The sequence below is a fragment of the Meles meles genome, chromosome 16, assembly GCF_922984935.1.
Source record: "Meles meles chromosome 16, mMelMel3.1 paternal haplotype, whole genome shotgun sequence".
NCBI classification, from domain to species: domain Eukaryota; kingdom Metazoa; phylum Chordata; class Mammalia; order Carnivora; family Mustelidae; genus Meles; species Meles meles.
Window position 1 is genome coordinate 57497747 of NC_060081.1, and position 21219 is coordinate 57518965.

The window sequence follows — 21219 nt, forward strand, 5'->3', positions numbered from 1 at the left end:
GCTTTAGCTGAGGGAGGCTGGTGGGGGAGTTTCTGGGGATCTGCAGGGGCTCGTGCTGTCTTGCTCGGTCCTCATCCTCACCACTGAGGGGCAGCCGCTCCAGCAGGGTGGAGACCCTGGGGAAGGCTCTGGGTTGTGGGGGGCGGGGTGAGCCTCAGTTTCCTCATCTGAGCATAAGATGGCATCTCGGTCGTACCATTGGCGTCTGTGCAGTAGGTGGTGTGGGAAGTGCTTGCGCCATGAGCTGCGGGCCCTCCTCACGCCCCAAGGCCCCAGGTACCCACTGGCTCCCCAATGGCCCCCCCGCAGTGTCTCTCTCCCCCTCCAGAACATCCGCGTGTGGGACATGCTGGAATACATATGCCTCCAGTCCTTCAGCGGGAAGCTTTTCGCCCTGGGGAACTGTCCCATCACCAGCATCTACTTCCACAAGAATGAAGACAGTCTCATCTGTAGCACCTATTCGGTGAGTGCAGGAGGGAGTGAGCTCCTGCTGCTGGGTAGGTGCTGGGAATGCACTCCTTAGTCCAGCCCCATCTCTCAGCAAACTGAGGAGGTAGAAAGAGAACAGAGAGTGTCAGTAGAAAATGCTCAGTGTTGGCATGGAGATGCATGCCAGCTGCTCCTGGAGCATAGAGAAAAGATCCTTAGCCCGGGGTGGTCAGGGAAGGCTCCCTGGAAGAGGGGACAGCAGATGGAGGCTTTAAGCTTCCCAGGAGTTATGAGGGACGTTGGACTCCCAAGGAGAAGATGTGAGAGAGATATCAGCCAGCAGACTGAGGAGCCAAGGGACCTCGCTGGGCTCAGGTCTGTGTGCAGTCAGGACGTTTGGTGCTGTGATTTATTGGAAGGTTCTCGCTGGGGCCAGTCACTGAGGCAGAGCCCTTCTGATGGCCCAGCTGCCTGCCCCCTCCTCACCTACAGATTGGGATCCTCAAAGGGTACTTGGAGATCGAGGGGCCTGGGAAAGCAGGGGAGAAGAGCACGACCTACAGCTCACCCCTGTGCGCTGTCCTCTACAGCAAGATTTTTAAGCAGGTGAGTGGGCTGGAGCCAGGCATTGCTTGGGCTGGCAGGAGTGCCAGGGAACCTCAGGCAGGACCCAGACCCTCCCCAAGGAGCAGTCAGCACAGCGGCGGGTGGCATGTGGCCCATGGATGGGAAGCAGCCCTGCAGGGGGCCGGTGGCCTGAGGTGGGGATGGGAGGCCCACTGCTTGGTGGAAGGATCACCTCACTCCTCTGAGCAGAGGAAGGCCCTGGATACCCATCTTTGCCAGGCCTCTTGAGGAGCTGCGGGACTGCGCCAGCCCGAAGCCTTGACAGGTGGGGCCACCCCCAGGAGTAGGGGCACTGTCCTATCCAGGAGCCCCAGCTCTGTGCTCCCCCACAGGTGGTGAGTGGCTGCCTGAGCAGCCTGGTGAGTGTGTGGGAGGTGGCGACAGGCCGGCGGACCATGCAGTTCTCCGTGACGGATGACCAGCAGATGGAGATGACCACTATGTGCCTGGATGAGTCCGAGCGCTGCCTGCTCACGGGTTTGCGCGATGGAACCATAAAGATGTGGAACTACACCACCGGTGAATGCCTGCTGGTCTTCCCCAACCCGGACCACCTGGAGGTCAGTCCGCTCTGTCAATCAGGGCCAGGGGTGCTACGGGAGCCATGGAGCACAGCACTCCCGACCCTGGGGTGCCCTGGGTTTAAGCCCCCCTTTAAGACTGTGCCCATCGATGGCCCGCCTTCATGCCTCCCTGAGCCTGTGGGTCCTGGCCTGCCAAGTGAAGCTGGGTAAGTCTGCCTGTCCATACTGAACACTCTGCGAGTGCCAGCTACTCTCGTTGGGTTTGTGAGCGCGCCTTACCCGAGTCTCGGTCCGAGAGCTCCACACAGCACTTCTAGCAAGAGGGCTGGTGAGCCCCAGGCTCACTCCTGCTCCGGAAATATCTGCCGGCATTCTAGAGACAGTGTGTGGGTGTGGCACGGAGCAAAGGCAGTCCCACTTGGAGACCTGAGCCCATAACTCACTCTTAGGAAAGTCCTAGAACCAGCTCAGCGGTAGCCCTTGGCTGAGTAGCCAGGGATCTGGTCCAGAGCCTATCACTCCGTTATGTGACCCTCCCAAGTATCCCTCTGTTGAGTGGACGTGGATCCCCCTACCCTCTCTACCTGCTCCAAGTCTATCACAGGGGCTAATGTGATGTAAGAGCATTCTGAGAAATATACGTTCATACTGCCTCTAGGGGACGCTTATCGTCATGGAGAGCTTTGTCTCCTTGCTTGGCCCAGGGCTACTCTCTCCGAGGCGCCTTAGTGCTCTGTTTACTTTCCTCTTCCACAGATTAGTGGGATTGTCCACATGAACAGAGCGTTCTACGTGACTGGGTGGAGTAAGAGAATCACGTGTTTCATGTGAGTAGCAAGGGTGTGTGTGAGCAGCCAAGGGCCACTGACTGTTCTCTCTACTTCAGCTGGGTTCCCCCATTCCTAGCTCCACTTGTGGTTGGAAGACCTGCCAGAAATTCGTGGTGGGTCATGTCCAGTGCTTCCTCTGCTTATCCATCCATTTGTGCTACAAGCTCGCGATGGGTATAATGACCCATCAGAGACGGTGTCTCCGTCTTCCTAGCGAGAGGCAGATGCTAATCAAAGAACTTCATGTGTAATGATAAAGTCTGTTGAGTGCTGTGAGGAAAAAAAGTACAGGTTTCTGTGGAGAGGGGATGGAACTCTGATTTAGTCTCAGGGGCAGTCAGGAAAGGCTCACGTGAGGATGTTGTGGGTGGAGTGGGATCTACTCAGTGAAGACACAAAGGCTTGGGGTAGGAGGAACATTCCGGGCAGAGGGAACAGAATGTGCAAGGCCTCTTCCTTTCCAGAGGGCCTTTCTAGGGCCATGGCTTCCCTTCTTTAATCCTCACTCAGATGTCCGAAGGGAGTGGTTTGTCAGCTGCATTTCTATAAAGCCCCGAGGACAGGGCCTTGGTAGTAGGTACGGAGTAGGTGCTTGGTAAATGAGGTCGGTGGGGCAAAGCTTCAACCTGAGTGCCCTCTTCCGAGTTGCCTCCCGGACTCTCAAGACCCCGGTGTTTCCCACCCACGTGGAGCAGTAAGGCCGAGCTGTCCGCCCTCCCGCCTCCGGCCCTGTGCGCAGGTCCCACAAGACCAAGCCGGCGCTCACGTGCTACCGCTGGCAGAACTTCCACAAGGAGGACGTTCTGAGCATGGCCAAGTACCAGAACCAGTTCCTGGGGACCTCTTCCTACAACGGGGACATCCTCTTCTGGAACGTCAACCTGTTCAAGCCCATCCTCAATTTTAATGCCTCTCTGAGCCCCTTCCCTCTGCCGCCCAAGAAGGTATTGTTGACAGGAGCACCCCCCTTCTCCCCACCTCTCTCTTGGCAGTGGGTTAGAATCAGCTGGAGGGCCGGGCCTGGGGGTGGGGTAGGAAGCACCCCTGGGAAGGACAGGGGACATGACGACTTCTTTTGGAGGAGGATGGGAGCTAGGTAGTGGGTGCTAGTTTCTGGAATTTTTCCCATTTGACAGACAAGGAAACTGAGGCACAGGGAGGTTAAGCATCTTGCCTGAGGTTGCACAGCCCAGAAGTGATCGGTCCAGACCCAGGTGGTCTGCCTGAAGAGCCTGTGGCTCTGGTCCTGTTCTGTCTAGTGGATGACTCTCCCCTGGAAGGCATCTCCCATCTCATTCCTCACCATTATGTGTTCTCAGTCCAGGCTCACTGGGCTCATGGGACGGACCGCGGAGACCCACCCTGTCTCTGAATTCACACTGTCTTTGCAGATGGAAGCTGGAAAGGGCCTTCGGGATCACCTCACCCAGTCATTTCCTAAACATGTTGGGGAGAGAAGCTCAGAGGCTATTGCAACGCTTCTCCTAGAGCAGCTTTTATCTGTTTTATACTCTGGAACTTCCCTTAAGATTAAAACCAACCTCACAAATATTTAGAAAACACTGTCCATTTTCCTGATAGGGAGACTGTGTCCCTCACGGAAGCAGCACCCAGCCTGCAGGGACTCAGGGCATTCCTGGTTGGCCCCGGGACAGGGTTATGAACTCTGGTTTGATGTTTCTAAGGGTACTCAGTTTCTATGGAATAAGGCCTGGGGCACCTGGAGGGCCCTTGGGTATTGGCCTCAGGCCGAGGAGGCCCTGCATGTCCCTCTGGGGCACTGCAGTGTCAGCGGAGTGGGTGTCGCCCTGGCACAGGTGCAAGAGGTGGACAACTTCCTGGCCGAGGGCCTCCGGTCGAGCAACTCCTGCACGGAGCACCAGCAGTGGGCATACAAGCCGCCAGCATGGCCCCCAGGCCCCAGAGCCAGCACCGCAACCAGTACCAGCCTGCGGCGGAACCTTATGTCGGCCCCCCCAGTGATGAAGCGCCCCAGAGACAAGCAGCCGGAGAGGCCCATGCCCCCGCAGGTGGGAGCGGGAGCTGAGCCCTGGTGGCTGCCCTCAGGGGCCTGTCGTGCATTTGTGTTCTCATATGAGACCCCTTTTTCCAGAGCCCCTTTACGTCCATCAGCTCCCTTCCCTGGTTAGATTCACCTGATTCCAACACCCCCACCCCCAACTCTGCTTCCTCCAGTCTGGGCAGGCTCCCTTCCCATAGTCTACAAACTTGGGGGGCGGACCCGGAGGGAAAACAACCCAGAGAACCTAGACGCCCAGGCTAGTTCCCCGGGCTACTTTCTCAGTCTTCCAGTGAGGGTAACCTGGCAGAGATGAGCCACTGGGGCTCATCTCCTCACCTTCCTGGAGATCAGGCTAGTTCCCTGCTCCCCTGAGCCCTCATCTTTGCCCCAGGATTAACCCTTCCAGCCTTGACTGATGGTCTCATATTGAGGGGAGGAGGGAGATAGCGTGGGGGGCTTGGCCTCCTACTTTCCACAGTGAAGACAATATCTTGTGTGGGGTCGGGGGAGCCCAGCAGATGGCTTCAGCAATTGTAGCCTGTTCCTGTTCCTGGGAATTGAGGCTCGAAAGAGAAACCCCACCTTGTGCAAACACATGACACTTGTTGGGCACAGGCAACGCAGACCGGGTCCCCCATGGCTGCTTGGACGGTTCAGGTGTAAGATGCGCACACTGCGCCTTATTACAGGACGCTCACACCACCTCTGGGGTAGCCGGCGGCATCACTGCGTTCTCATCTTCTGGAGCAATGGCTTTACATCCCCTAGTCCTCACCTTTGGCCTGGGGTCTCTTCCAGGACAAAGTGGAGGGGGGGTTTCCCCAAAGGCAAACTCAAGTCTCTGTCCTGAGAGCAGAAGCTGCTGGTTTAAAATAGAGACTCCCCTGCGCTGGAATGCCTTTACTGCAGGATCCCTCCAACACCTGGCCGTCCCTTTCACAGGGCTATGGATTGACAGAGGGGGACAGGGCAGGTCACACTTTCGGCATCTGCCTCTGGTCTCTGTTTCCCCACTGGGTAGGGTGACCCTCCCATGATGAACTGGGGGGCCCATTGTTCTTTCCAGAAACCTGTCCACTCTGGAAGCCCCAAGGTGTTAAGAATACCCCACGGCAAACAGTCAATCTTCAGAGATGCTCAAAGAGGGGAATTCCAGAAGAAGATACTGCTGCAATCCAACGCATCGGTGGAGAAGGTGGGCCACGCTTGGGCAGGGTCTGGGCTGTGAGCTGGTGTGAACAGTGGGGATGGGCTGGAAAGGGCATGACCCACGAGCCTAGGGGGCCAGCCTGGCTCTCCCCAGGACCTGGAGAGGCACGGTGCAGGCGAAGTTACCACTCAGGATTCTGGCTTCAGGGCTACTCTGAGGACGGAAGCTTGGGTGTGCATGGGGCATTGTTGGGGGGCCCCTTCTGGTTGATGGGCTGGACTGGGAGATAGGAGAAGCAGCATTGCTAGAAGCCACTGTTAAAATGCCCCTCTGTGCTCTGGTAGGGTATTTTGTACAACAGGGGAGTAGGGATGGGGTCATCTCTGTTACTCTCCCTTCCTCTTGCACCTCTCCCCTTTCTGACCCTGGATGCCCTTCACTGTCTTGTCACCACTAGATGAAGTGCCTCTCAGGCCCCTTCTAGCTTCAATCTGCAAAGATACGGTAATTCAGAGACTGGGTTCCCTAAGCTCCTACCAGGAGCCCAGTGAAAATCCACACTGCAGTTGTGTGAGGGTGTGGCGGGACTGGCCCCTTCCCCAGCTCCAGGGCACCAAGGATTTAGGAATCGGGAGGAAGCACCCTGTGGAGCTGGGTCCTGCCCAGGGGTGGGGGAGTCGTGGAGAGCTGCGAGCGGCTGGACAGTCTCTCCTCCAGGTTCTGAATGTGCTTTCCTCTCTTTTAAAAAAATGGCTTAGGGGCTCCTGTCTGGATCAGTAGGTAGAGCATGTAACTCTTGATCTTGAGGTGTTAGTTTGAGTCCCATGTTGCGTGTAGAGATTACTTTAAAGAAAAAAGCCTTTAAAAAACTTTTAAAAGTCCTCATGCTAGCTGGTTAATAAAAGGAAAAAGAGAAGTGTGTGTGAAGCAAAATATAAAGGCCCCTTGTGTCTTACTCCCTCCACCCACCCAGTAGTAGAAGCCACAAGCACTGCTAGTGAATTGGCGGACTGGGTTAGCCTTTATCTTTCTTATTTTTAGAAAGTGGTGTCAAATCATAGCTATGTCCTACCATTCACTTTTTAAAAATTTAACTATATGGCATGGGTATGTTTTCATACCAGTAATTTAGAGAAATCTTATTCTTTTGTTAACTCATCCAGTTCTTTGGAATAATTGCATAGCGTGCCATAGTTTGCAGGGATCACAAATGATTAAGCCAGTCTTCTCTTAATAGACATGCATTGAACGTCCCCGTACCTGTGCTTCTGGGCGCCTGTGTAAGTTCACTGAAAGGATGGGTTCCTGGAAGCAGTTGCCACAGAGAGCCCATCCCTTTCAGCCTCTGAGTCTGACCCAAGTAGATGACTCAAAGCCTGACCTTTGACTGTGACTGAAATCATGAGAGGCTGCTTGACCAACTGAGCCTTGAATGTCTTCTTCAACAAACATGCACTGATCATGTACCACGTGTCAGGCACCATTGTAGTTGCTGAGGACAAAACAGCAGAAAAAAAAAAAAAAAGACCCAAACGTCCTGCGCACACAGAGCTCACAGGGCACCGAAGTGTTCCTCGTTACCAGCTAGGCAGCAGTGGTAGACGGTCACCATTCTGGCTGGGCATCTGGGAAACTGGGTTGGGTGGAGTAGGGGGTGGAGACTTGCCCAGGCCCCTCAGCACCACGTGACTATGGCTGGGGTGAGTCCCAGCACCGCTGACCAGGCCCGCCTGTCTCGCACAGATCATCTTCCTGCAGACCAGGCCTCGGCAGCCCCACATAGCTGCCTTGCTGAGCAGCTGCATCGATGGCCTCATCTATGCCTGGTCCACGCATGGGGCCGGCGGCCTGCTGGGGAAGTTCCCTGTGGACTGCCTGAGCCAGGGAGATGTGGTTGTGGGTGCCATGGCCACGGATGAGAAGGACTGGATCCTTGTCACAGGGGACTGCACAGGATACATCAAGGTGAGGAAGGGCTGGCTGGGCAAACTCCAGCCACCAAGTCTTTGCTGGGCGTGGTGCTTGCCTAGTCTCTCCTCCCTCTGGGTACTGGTTTCGTTTGTAAAACAGTGGGCAGGAGAAGTCCTCTTCTGCTCTGGTGCACCCAGGAAGTGAGTGAGGACGTGGCTCCAGTGGGCCCTCCACAAAGCCTCATCCAGTGGGTCCCCCACTCCATTGGTCCTTCCTGCCACTCCCTCACCCCCAGCTGTGCAGCTGTCTGTGATCCCCTGTCTCGGGAGCTGATTTCATGCTTTGCGGTGAGACGTGAGGCCAGAGTGGCTTGTCCTGGGACCCATCATACCCTCTCTGCATGCCAGCTAAGTGGTCTGGCCTAGAAGATCCCTAAGGCCCCTTCTGACCCTGAGGGTCTGGGTATCTCAGGGTAACCCTGAGGGGTGAGGGCTCACACCTCAGAGTGAAGAGAAGAAGTCTGGGAGGGCTTCACAGACTAATTTGGTGTTGGTGTCAAGGGGTGCTGGGCCTCTAACCCACATTTTGTGCCTAGATCTGGGACATCAAGGATTACTGCATGTCCACTGATAAGTGGTCACCTCAACCCAGTGGAACAAACAAGTTCCAGTTCTTAATTCCTGAAGAGGTCCAGGCCAACCTCCCACACCACATCCTCTTGGAGGAGAAGGAGGTAGGAAGATTACTGGGGGAATTTGAACCACACTAATGAGCTGGGGCCACGGTTCTCTTACTGAGATTCTGAGTCTTTCATGTTTCTTGTTCAAGGTATTCTGGTTGATGTAGAAAACATTTGTTAGCTAGAAATTACCATTACCCAGTAAAACCCAAGTCTACACACACCAAATATATCCACAGGCACACACAGACACATGAGCGCACATGCACGCGCACGCGCGCACACACACGCACACACACGCGCGCGCACACCCCTTCCATGGGCTTTAATCTTTGCAAGGAGGGCCCTGGGGTCATGAATTCTTTTAAAATATTTTTATTTTTATTTATTTGACAGACAGAGATCACAAGTAGGCAGACAGGCAGGCAGAGAGAGGGGAGGGGGAGAAGCAGGCTCCCTGCTGAGCAGAGAGCCCAACGCGGAGCTCAATCTCATGACCTGAGCGGAAGGCAGAGGCTTTAACCCACTGAGCCACCCAGGCGCCCCATGAATTCTTTTTAAAATAATGAAAATACTTGGGGGCAGCTGGCTGGCTCAGTCAGGAGAGCATGTAACTCTTGATCTCAGGGCTGTAAGTTTGAGCCCAATGTTAGACACAAAGATTACTTAAAAAAAAATCTTTAAAAAAATAATGAAAATATCTATGTATATTCTTGAGTAGGTAATATATTTACATAGTTCAAAAATCACTTGATATTAGCCCAATGACTAATGAAGTTGAGCACCTTTTCCTTAGTTATCGGGAAAATGCAAATTAAAACCACAATGTGATCCCACTACACATCCACCAGAATGACTAAAATGAAATGTTTAGCAATACCAAACGTTCGCAAGGATGTAGGTCAACTAAAATTTCTATTGCTCGCAGGAATGTAGATTGGTATAATCACTTTGGGGAACCATTTGGCAGTAATTACTAGAACTGAATATATGTCTACACTATGATCCAGCAATTCCACTCCTAGGTTTATACCCAAGCGAAGCCTATGCTCTAAAAGATAATGAATAAAAACATGGATAGAATTACCATTTGTATTAACTCTACATATGAAACAAACCAAATGTCAATCAACCTAGACCGGAAAAATAAATTGTACTATACACACCGTACAGAATAATATCGGGCATTAGAAATGAATGGTTTTCAACTATTTATGAAAGTGAGTAATTATTTGAACAATGTAAGTGAAAGAAGTTAGACACTAAGAGAGTATATATATTATAAGTATTATAGTTCCATCTATAAAAGTATAAAAGCAGACAAAGCAAAGGTATCCTATTATAAGTGATTATCTTTGTGTGGGGCATGGAGTGGCTGGAAGGAGTCATGAGAGGGCTTTGGAGGCTGCTCTGTTTCATGATTTGGGTCTGGCCATGCAGTTGTGGTCAGCTTGTAAAAATGGATACACTGGCACATTTATGACATGTACACTTTTCTATATGTACGTTATACACCAACGAAGATTTAAAAACTCAGGGAGGGGTAAAGGCTTATAGTGAGGATTCTTAGTCCTACTCCTGTTCTCCCCCCACCAAAACCAGTTCTTCTTGTTTCACTTTTATTGATTTTTGGTGATTCTTCCAGGATTTATTTATTCAAACACAAAATTGTAAAGTTCTTTCCTCATTATTTTTACATGAGGTAGCATGCCATACACACTGGTGTTGACCTTGCTTTTTCTTTTTCTTTTTAAGAGATTTTATTTATTTATTTGGTAGAGAGAGACACAGTGAGAGAGGGAAAACAAACAGGGGGAGTGGGAGAGGGAGAAGCAGGCTTCCTGCTAAGCAGGGAGCCAGATCGGGGCTCAATCCCAGGATCCCGGGATCCTGACTTGAGTCGAAGGCAGATGCTTAATGACTGAGTCAACCCAGGCACCCCTCGCCTTATTTTTCTTATTCCATTATATATCTTGGAGATCTTATATATGAATACATTATTCTTTATAGCTGAGCAGTAAGCTATAGGATATATTAATGACATAATTCCCTTTGAAGGGAAATTGAGGTTGTTTTCAATCTTTTGTCCTTAAGCAAAAGTGAATAGTGAATGTTATTTCATATTTGTGAAAAATGTGTCTGAAAGATAAATTCCTGGAAGTGGGATTTCTAGGTCAAGGGCTTGTATGCATTTGTGGTTCTGATAGCCATCTTGCAGCCATAAGTACTTTTTGCATCTCTGCACAAAAATATTAGGTCTAGTCTTGTTTTAGTAAGAAGACAATTTCACTGCATTCAAATCTGTTGGGAATCAGCCACCCATGGGTTCAACAGATGAGGAATCTGTAATGTTAATGCAATCATTATAATAACAACAATAAATGCCATTTTTAAAAAAGATTTTATTTTTTTTTGACAGAGAGAACACGAGAAGGGGGAGTGGCAGGCAGAGGGAGAGGGAGAAACAGACTTCCATGGAGCAAGGACCCCGATATGAGGCTAAATTCCAGGACCCTGGGATCATAACCTGAGCTGAAGGCAGATGCTTAACTGACTGAGCCACCCAGGTGCCCCAAGTCTCATTAATTTTTTAGAAAGGATTTTATTTATTTTAGAGAGAAAGAGGATGAGCAGAGGGAAAGGAAAGGGCAGAGGGAGAAAGAGAAGCAAGCTCGTCACTAAGCAGGGAGGCCAACATGGGGCTCGATCCCAGGACCCCAAGATCATGACCTGAGCCAAAGGCAGCCACTTAACTGACTGAGCCACCCAGGTGCCCCAATAAGTGTCATTTATTTACTGCTTACTGTGTTTCAAGAATTGTGATAAGTGCTTTTATGCATTCTCTCGTTGACTCTCTGTGATAGCTCTGTGAGGGAGATGTTATTTTTAGATGAGGAAGATAAACTGAAGATCTGGAGGGACCTGTCTTATGTTCACACAACTGCCAATGTTGGATCTGGCAGTAAACTCAAGTCTATCTAACTCCAGAACCTGTGCTCCTGACCATGTTATAATCATATATTTTAAGCAAATTGGGATTATATTGCATGTAACTAGAATTTCCTATATTATTAAACATTCTTAAAGATCAGACTTTCTAATGATTAACTCATATTTGCTTTATAGAGGTACAATCATTTATTTAACTTATTGTCAGACATTAGATAGGTTTTTAATTTTTCAGTATCAAAAAAGTGAAAGAAAATGGATAAATTCTTAGATATGAGCTACCAGAGTGGGTTCAAAAAGAAATAGGAAATCTAAAGAAATATAAAATTTGAATATCACAAGTAAGGAGATTGAATTAGCAGTAAAACTTCCCACAAAGAAAAGCCCAGGTACAGATGACTTTACTGGTGAATTCTACTAAATAATTAAAGAGGAATTAATGTCAGTTCTTCAAGAATTCTTGCCAAAGAGTTTTCTATGCGGCCAATATTACCTTGATACTATAAGGACATCCTAAGAAAATACAAGTACATCTCTTGTGAATATAGATGCAAATATCATCAATAAAATAAAATATTGAATCCAGAAAACTTATGAAAAGGATTACATATCATGAGCAAGTGAGACTTCCCAAGAATGCAAGGTTGGTTTAATATCCAAAATCAATTAATGTAATACACCGTATTAAGTGAATAAGAACAAAAGACACATAATCATCACAATAGATGCAGAAACAGCATTTGAGAAGATCCAACACCCTTTCCTGATATATATGCCAATCAACAAGGAGTAGAAGAGAACTTCCTTAACCTGATAAAGTCCATCTGCAAAAAGCAGGTACTATCATATTTAATGGTGAAAGATTAAACTTTTTCCTCCTAAGATCAGGAAGAAGATGAGGATGTCTGCTCTTGCCACTTTCACTAATGTTGTACCAGAAGGGCAAGTAGGCAAGAAAATGAAATAAAAGGGATCCAGCTTATAAATAGCATCAAAAAGAATAAAGTATTTAAGAATGAATTTACAAAGGTAGTACAAAGCTTGTATTATGAAAACCTCAAAACACTGTTGAAAAAAGTTGAAGACAACCTAAATAAATGGAAAAATCTCCCATGTTCATGGATTGAAAGAGTTAATCTTATTAATATAACAGTATTTACCAAATTAATTCAATGTAACCTATCAAATCCAAGCTTTTTATTTTACAGAAATTGACAGACTGACTCTAAGATGGAGGACGCCTGGGTGGCTCAGTGGGTTAAGCCTCTGCCTTCGGCTCAGGTCATGATCCCAGGGTCCTGGGATTGAGCCCTGCAATGGGCTCTCTGCTCAGCAGGGAGCCTCCTTCCCTCTCTCTCTCTCTGCCTGCCTCTCTGCCTACTTGTGATCTCTCTTTCTGTCAAATAAATAAATAAAATCTTTAAAAATAAATGAATGGATGGATAAATAAATAAATAAATAAATAAATAAAATTCAGATAGAAATACAAGTGACCTAGAAGAGTTCAAAAATCTTGAGAATGAACAGAGTTGGAAAAGTCACACTTCGCAACTTCAAAACTTACTCTGAAGCTTCAGTAAAAATAGTGTGGTACTAGCATTAGGGTAGACATATATGCCAATGAAATAGAATTAAGAGGGAAAAAGAAACTCATAGTCAATTGATTTTTGGCAAAGGTGCCAAAACAATCAAATGGAGGAAAGAATAGTCTTTTAAAATAAATTGGTGCTGGGAAGACTGGATATCCACATCAGAAGAATGAACATCTAACAGAGAAGAACACACTTCACAACATACCAAAAAATTAACTTCAGTGGTCATGGACCTAAATGGAAGAGTTAAAATTATAAGACTCTTAGAAGAAAGCATAGGGAGAAATCTGCATGACTCTGGGTTAGACAATATTTCTTAAATATGACACAAAATCACAAGCAACAAAAGGAATAAATAAAGTGAATTTTGTCAAATTTAAGAACTTTCAGCATGCAAAAGACACCATTAAGAAAGGGGAAAGGTGACATATAGAAGAAAAATATTTGCAAATCATCTACATGATAAGAAACTAGTATCTAGACTATTCAAAGAATTCCTTCACATTGACAATAAAAAGACAATTAACCCAATTAAAAGTGTGCAAATGATCTACACAGACATTTCTTCAAGGAGATACAAATCACCAATAAGTATATGAAATGATGCTCAGCATCATTAGGAAGTAGGGAAATTCCTATCAAAACAATAACACTATCCCACTTCCCACTCATTAGGATGGCTGTGGATAAGAAAAGTTGGGTGTAGATAATAATATAGATAATAAAAGGTGGGGGTAAATTGGAACTCCCAAACATTGCTGGTAAGAACATAAGGCAGTACAGCCACTTTGAAAAACAGTTTAACAGTTTCTCAGAAAGTTAAACATGGAGTTACCATAGGACCCAGCAAAACACCCAAGAGAAATGAAGTCGTTTCTGCACAAAATCTTATATATGGGTGTTTATAGTAGCATTAGTTGTAATAGCCAAGAAGTGAAAACAGCCCACATGTCCACAATGGCTGAATGCATAAGTAAAGTAATGAAGTACTGATACACACTATAATATCACGTGCCTTGAAAACATGCTAAGTGAAAGAAGCCAGTCACAAAAGATCACATACTGTCTGATTCCACTTACATCAAGTGTGGGACGATGAAATGACCTAAAATTGATCATAACGGTGGTTGCAAACTCTGTGAATATACTAAAAACCACCAAAGTAAGCCCTTTAAATGGGTAAATTGTATATGAATTATATTTCAATAAGCTGTATTTAAAAGCCATAAAAATGATAGAGCAATTTTTCTTTTTCACAAATCTTTTTGTTGTTCATAGTTGTTTATCTGCACATCTGGTAGTTTATCTCATGGAAATAGTATTTAAAACAACATAAATCTTTCCAACGCCTTTACTGTGTACTGCAAACTGCACTCTGGAAAGTTTATAGAGTTTTGTACTTCTAATATTTTGCTTTATCCTTGCCAGCATGAAGTATTTATTATTAACAGTATTCATCTGAGTGAGGGTTCCTTATGTCGATAGAATGCCTTGCTTATATAAGGCATTAAATAAATAAATGAAGTGAAAAAAGTTTGGCTGATTTTTAGATGCAAATGGTTTCCTTTGATTTTATTTATTTTTTATTTTTATTTATTTTTAAAAATATTTTGCTTATTTATTTGACAGAGAGAGAGAGAGAGCACAAGTAGGCAGAGCAGCAGGCGAGGGAGAGGGAGAAGCAGGCTCTCCACTGAGCAGGGAGCTGGATGTGGGACTCAATCCCAGGACCATGGGATCATGACCTGAGCCAAAGGCAGCCACTTAACTGACTGGGCCACCCAGACACCCATTTCCTTTGATTTTAATGAAGTTATCTTTGCTTATTAGTGATGTTGACATCTTATTTTATTGGCCATGTATAGTTTTGTGAATTGTCTCTTCATGCCCTCTGTCCATTCTTCTATTGTGGTAACCATATTTTGTAAATGATATATAATCATTTTTAAACTTACTAAAATATTAACTTATTATCTGTCTATGTATTGCCAGTATTTCTCCCTGATTGGTCATTATGCCTTTTAATTTTATTTATGACAATTTTAAAATGACAATTTATGGGGGTCCTGTTGTGGTATTTCCCATTGTCAATCACTTTCTTAATCAGAGATAAGCTAAATACTCACTCATATTTTTTTTTTAGATATTTTTCATTAAAAAGAATTCTTTGGCCCTTTTAGTGTTTCTCTAGTTGTTTTTTTAAATTTCAAAAAAAATTTTTATTCAAGTAGGTTCCAGGCCCAACATGGGGCTCAAACTCCCAACCCTGAGATCAAGAGTTGCAAGTTCTGCCAGCTGAACCAGCCAGGCGCTCAGGGGTTTCTTTAGTTATTAGAAACACAACAGTGATTGAAGTTTCTCTTGATAGCTTACCAGGTATTCCATCACTGCTTATGGGTCCTGCTCTCTATTACTACAAATTTTCCTGGCACTCTTACATATAGATATTTTACATAAATGTATGTTGGTTTCTGAGCTTTCTATCATGTCCCATTTTTCTGTTTCAAGTTTTTATGTTGTGACTTAACATATTCAAATATGGTAAATATATATCCCCCTTCAATATTGTTTTATTTAGGACAGGCTTGGTTATTTTTACTCATTTTCCAGTTAAGTAGAGTTCATCCTTTCATAGTGTAATGTGATCCAACACTCCCTTGCTCACCCTGTTCTATTGCCAGTGCCCCACTGAATAATTTTAGAAGAAGACTGGGTTCTTGTCTGAGCCTCACCACTTTCTAGCTATGTGGCTGTGGGCTCACTTCTCTCCTCTGTGAAATGGTGAGACTCACACATCCTGTAAGGTTGTTATAATGTTCAAACGGAATGATCTGTAGATGCAGCTGGTAAGCAACATAGCAATATACAAATGCTTTTTTATGATATTTACCAAAGGGACCAGTGAGGCCCAGAGATGTGCCAGGACTTACCTAAGTTAATGTGGGAACATGTCTAGAACTAGAACCCTGGGACATGGGTCAGGGGACTGTGTCCTAGGATCCTTCCAGAGTGCTCTACTGCCTCCAGTATAAGTAGTTCTCCTGTACTGTCCCCCATAGGTCGTGGCTGGCCAGACCATTTCCCTGGTTCCCCCCAAGCTTCTGAATGCCTGGAAGGGCCATTTGGATAGTGTGGCAGACATCCTGTATGTGGATAGCTTCCAGCTGGTTGTCAGTGGTGGCCAGGACGGTGATGTCAAGGCTTGGAAACTCTCCGGTGACACCATTGGTATGGGTCCTACTGAAGCTCAGCCATGCCACATGGCCCATCATGGCCCTGTCCCTGTTAGAACGTGAGCTGGCATAAACCTTATATCCTGTGGGGTGGGGTTTCAGGCTACAGCAGCTGGCTCTGTCCAGACAGTATCACAGGATGTGAGACTTTCCAGTTGTCCATTCAGCAGTCTGTCCATTCATCCATCAACTGTCCATCCACCCACTCACCCACCCACCTCAAATTATTTGCCCATGTATATTTTTGCAAAGCATATATCTGAGAAGGCACATTCCTTTCTCATTTTAAAAATAAACTTACTTATTAAGATATACATAAAGAAAAGCACACAAACCAAAAGGGTTCAGCTTGTGCATTTTCAGAAAGTAAATATATACCCATATAGCTATCATATAAAGAGCATCTTATGCTTTCTTTTTAAAAAAATTTATTTATTTGTGGGGTAAGCAGGCTCCCTGCTGATCAGCGAGCCCAATGCAGGGCCCGAACACAGGACCCTAAGATCATGAACTGAGCCAAAGGTGGAGGCCCAACCCACTGAGCCACCCAAGCGCCCCGCGTCTTATGCTTCTTAAGCTTTCTACTTGCATGGTCTATCTCTCAGCTCTTCTGCCCAGCCCCCAGCCTTCATTGTACAGCCACCATATACCCTGCAAAGGCCTGAGGGAAAGAGTTGGTGGGTAGCTGCATACTCGCCCTGTGGCCAGAACATCCTGGGTTATCTGTCATGCCATGCAAGGGTGGTAAGATTTCGCAGAGGACTCATCTGGTTTCTCCTCCTCCATGGAGGGCTCATCTTCCTCTCATTACTCTGCCAGGATTGAAAGCAGCCTTGGTCTCTTGTCTCTTACCAAAGGTTTATTCCTTTTAGAATTAGTTTACTTCAGTTTCCTTGAATTTTCAGCTCTTATATGTGTAAAAACTTTTTGATTATTTTAAATTTATTGCTGCTCTATGATGAAATTCCTCATCTTCTACTTTATATTCTTGAACATTTTGATCAAAGTTATTTTAAAGTCTGATTAATTGCAGTATCTGTTTCACTTCTGGGTCTGTTTCTATTGCCTATCATTGCTGTTGGTTCCAAACCAGACAGAGTAACAAGGACTGGATTTACATTCCCACTTTAAATGACTAAAAGTATGAACAAAATACATATATAACAGTTTCCAGGCATTAGACAGCAAGCAGCAAAGAATAATAATTCCTGAGGTATAATTTATAATAATATACATAAATAATAAATATACATAATATAATACAAAAGCAGTATAAATTATATAAAATATATATAAGTACATTTGTAATATTATAAATTATATATAATATAGTATAAATGTAACATAATATATAATGTATATAAATATTATGAATATATTTCATGTGTTACAAAAGATAGAAGAAAACAGCATATTAAAGAGAGAACTGGAATATATAAAAAGACCCAAGTTGAAATTAAAAATTAAAACTGACAATGTCTGAGATAAAAATACACTGGATAGGATTAAGAGCAGATTAGATACTACAAAAGAAAAGATAAATGACTATGAAGACATAGTAATAGAAACAAAAAAAAAAAGACTGAGTAAGCTGACATTTTAAGTGTACAACATGATGATTTGGTATATGGGAACATTATGAAATAATTACCACAATCAAGATAATTAATACATCTACACCTCACATAGTTACCTTTTTTTTTTCATTGTGAGAACACTTAATATCTACTCTCTTAGCAAATTTCAAGTATGCAATATAGTATTGTTAACTATAGTTACCATGGGGTTAACCTGAACCTCAGCATTTAATTCATCTTATAATTGTAAGTTTGTATCCCTTGCCTACATGACTTTTCAACCTATCTCTGTCCTTATACTTACATATGCCTCTTTTGGGGCACCTGGGTGGCTCAGTTGGTTAAGCAACTGCCTTTGGCTCAGGTCATGATCCTGGAGTCCTGGGATCTAGTCCCACATCAGGCGCCCTGCTTAGAATAGAGTCTGCTTCTCCTGCTGACCTCTCTCTTCTCATGCTCTCTCTCTCTCATTCTCTCTCTCTCTCTCAATAAATAAATAAAATCTTTTAAAAAGTACCTCTTTAAAGTAAAAAAAAAAAATAAAATAAAAAGTACATCTTTTGAAGAGCATTATATTAAGTCCTATTTTTTTCATTCTGACAATCTTTGCCTTTTAATTGGATACTTAGTCCATTCAAATATTAAAGAAATTAGTTATATGGTTTAAGTCTATCGTCTTGATATTTGTTTTCTGTTCTTCATTCCTTTATTATTTCTTTTCTGCCTTCTCTTGGATTAATCAAGTATTTAAAGCAATTACCTTGTTTTATTCCTTTATTAGCTTTTTAATTGTATATTTTTATAATATTCTTTAGCAGTTACTCTAAAGATTATAATATGCACTCTTGACCTCATACCACTTCTTTTTTTTTTTTTCAAGACTTATTTATTTATTTGATAGAGAGAGACAAAAAGAGAACGTACAAGCAGGGAGAGTAGCAGGTAGACGGAGAGGCAGAGCAGGGAACCTTATGTGGGGCTTGATCCCAGGACCCTGGGATCATTACTTGAGCTGAAGTAGACACTTAACTGACTGAGCCACTCAGGTGCCCCGAAGTGATACTACTTCTTGTGCCAGAATCTTACTTTCTTCCTCCCACTGCTCCTTACCTCACTCATGCTCTCTCTCTCTCAAATAAATAAATAAAATCTTAAAAAAAGAAAAAAAAAAAAAAGAGTTGGTCCCTTAACCAGCTACCCAGGCATCCCTGCTAGTGATTAGTTCTTTAAGCTTTTTCTTATCTGAAAACATCTTTATTTTGCCTTAAAATGTTAAGACTGTTTTACTGGGCATAGAATTCTCAGTGGAATTTTATTTTCTTTCAGTACTTTAAAAAAAAGTTTTTTTTCTATCATCTGTGGTTTCTATATTTTCTTTTGAAAAGTCAGTTGTAAGTTGATACTTTATTTATTTATTTATTTATTTATTTATTTTGAGAGAGAGAGTATGTGAGTGGGGTTGGGTGGAGAGGGGCAGAGGGAGAGGGACAGAACCTTAAGCAGAATCCATTGAGGCAGACTCCAACATGGGGCTTGATCTCTTGACCTTGAGATCATGACCTGAGCTGAAATCAAGAATCTGTTGTTTAATTGACTGAGCCACCCAGATGCCCCAAAAGTTGATACTTTGAAGGTAATTTTTCTTTTCTCTCTGACTGATTTTGGCTTTCAGCAGTTTGACTATAATGTGCCTAAGTGTGGCTTTATTTGTGTTCATTCTGCTTGGAGTTCACGGATCTTTTTCAACCTGTGGGTTGCTATTTTTAATCAGTTTTTAAAAATTGTGAAATATTATCTCTTCAGTACTTCTTTGTCCATCCTCTCTCTTCTCCTGTTGTGGGGTTCCAGTTACATGTATGTTAGAACATTTGACTGTGCCCCATTTATCTCTCATACTCTGTTCTGTTCTCTCTGTTTTTCTTTTTTTTTGTTTGTTTGTTTTTTTTATTCCAGTTATTTTTTTGTATATTTTCTTCTGACCTGCCTTCTAATTCATTAATTCTGTCTTCTGTATGCAGCCTGCTATTAAGTCCATTCAGTTATTTCTTCATTTTGTGTGTTTTTTAGTTCTCAAATACCCATTTGGTTCTTTCCTATAAAATCCAATTCTTTATAGAAATTCTCCTTCTTTTCCTTCACTTTATTCATATTTTCTGTTATTTTAACTATTTACAATAGTTACTTTAATGTTTTATCTGATAGCTCCAATGTCAGAATTATCTGTGGGTCTGATTCTAATGCCTATTTCTTCCTTTTGTTATTGATTATATTTTTCCTGTCTTTTTACATGTTATATGCATTAAAAAATCCATCCCTCCAAAACCCCCAAAACAAAAACAACACCTCCCACCACCAAAACCAAAACCAAAACTAAAACCAAATCCAAAATGAAACCCAAGACTTTTCTGGACTTTGTATAAAAGCACCACAGAGACTGAAATTGGTATGCTTTTCCTCCAGTGCATGTGCTAGTTCCTCTCTATAGGGCCGTCCCTCTCACTGCAATCAGGGATTGAGCTGGGTTGGGTCTGGACTGCAGCTTTCAGTAGATTGTTTGTTTCTGTCTTCCTTTGTGAAGTCTGTCTCAAGAGTGAAGTCTGTCTGTGTTTATGAAAGACTTCTTCCTCTAGTGAGACTTTGTCTCCCAACAACCTCATTCTGTCTAGCCCAACTTCCAGGCCCTCGGCTCCTCCAGGACTCAGCAAATGTCCTGTGGAAGACGCAGCAATGTGTGTGGAACTCCACTAGACTTGATCCATCCTGCTCAGAAGCTCGGGCGGTTTCTTTTCCTTCCAGAAACTTCCTTTGTTGAAGCAGAACCTGATTCTCCCTCAGCCTATGCCCAGACTCAGAAAATACTCACCAGGAAGGAAGCAGCCCTCACTTTCAGTTCTTCTTGGAAGGACTCTTCCCTTTCTGTACTTTTAGTTCATCTACTCTTTTTCACTTCTACTGCTCTGCAATGACTTCTTAAAATAGGATTTCATACTATATATTTTTTTAATTTTTAAAAAAAGTCTGCAGCAAGAGAATGGCCTACTACTAGCTATGCCCTGCCCCAAAGTGGGACTGATGTTTTCTGTTCTCACTACCTTCTTTCTCCTCCAGCCCTGTTCCTCCCCAGTGCCACCCCCACCTCACATCTGATGGATGCCTGATCATTCTGTGCCATTGCTACTTGATACATGAACCATGTAAGCCCAACTGAGGGTCACGGTCATTGCCATAGTGCATCTCAGCCTACATGTGGGGCAGGATGCTTTGGCCTATGCTCCAAGTATATCTAGGGCTAGTGTCTGGTTCCTTTAGGTATTTGTTGAGTAGCCAGCATAATGCCTGGCTTGTGGTAAGCATGATGAAGTGCAGGCCAAGGCTAAGATTTTGCTAGATGACTCTTGAAGGTGGACCATAAAGGGCAGAAGGATCAGAGGAGGGGGGAGGTAGACCAGTTCTTGTTACTGAGCCGCGTCTGGTTAAATCACAGGGACGTTTGGCCTGAGTGTTTGGAAAAGGCTGCAGGATATTCAGATGTTTGGTGATCTTGAAGTGAGAAAAAGCTCAGAGGAGGAGGCTGGCTCTGCAGATGCTGCCCAGAAGGCCTTCCGTCCAGAGCTGGAGTGAGTTATTGCAGCCCACCTGGTCCGGCTGGCCCAACGAGGAGGATGCTGGGAGCCTTCCCAGGTCCTGGGCAG

At 44.7% G+C, this 21219-nt stretch overlaps 1 protein-coding gene across 1 annotated transcript in view; it reads left to right on the plus strand.

The window, feature by feature from the left end:
* Positions 1–21219, plus strand: part of EFCAB8 (EF-hand calcium binding domain 8) — a 58451-nt gene that overhangs the window by 33958 nt on the left and 3274 nt on the right. The window contains exons 14-24 of the mRNA XM_045981255.1: positions 329–466; positions 925–1038; positions 1392–1619; positions 2340–2410; positions 3153–3357; positions 4231–4443; positions 5503–5631; positions 7330–7551; positions 8093–8230; positions 15777–15945; positions 21012–21144. Coding sequence (XP_045837211.1) covers positions 329–466; positions 925–1038; positions 1392–1619; positions 2340–2410; positions 3153–3357; positions 4231–4443; positions 5503–5631; positions 7330–7551; positions 8093–8230; positions 15777–15945; positions 21012–21144 — 1760 coding nt within the window. The remainder of the gene's footprint in view (positions 1–328; positions 467–924; positions 1039–1391; positions 1620–2339; positions 2411–3152; positions 3358–4230; positions 4444–5502; positions 5632–7329; positions 7552–8092; positions 8231–15776; positions 15946–21011; positions 21145–21219) is intronic.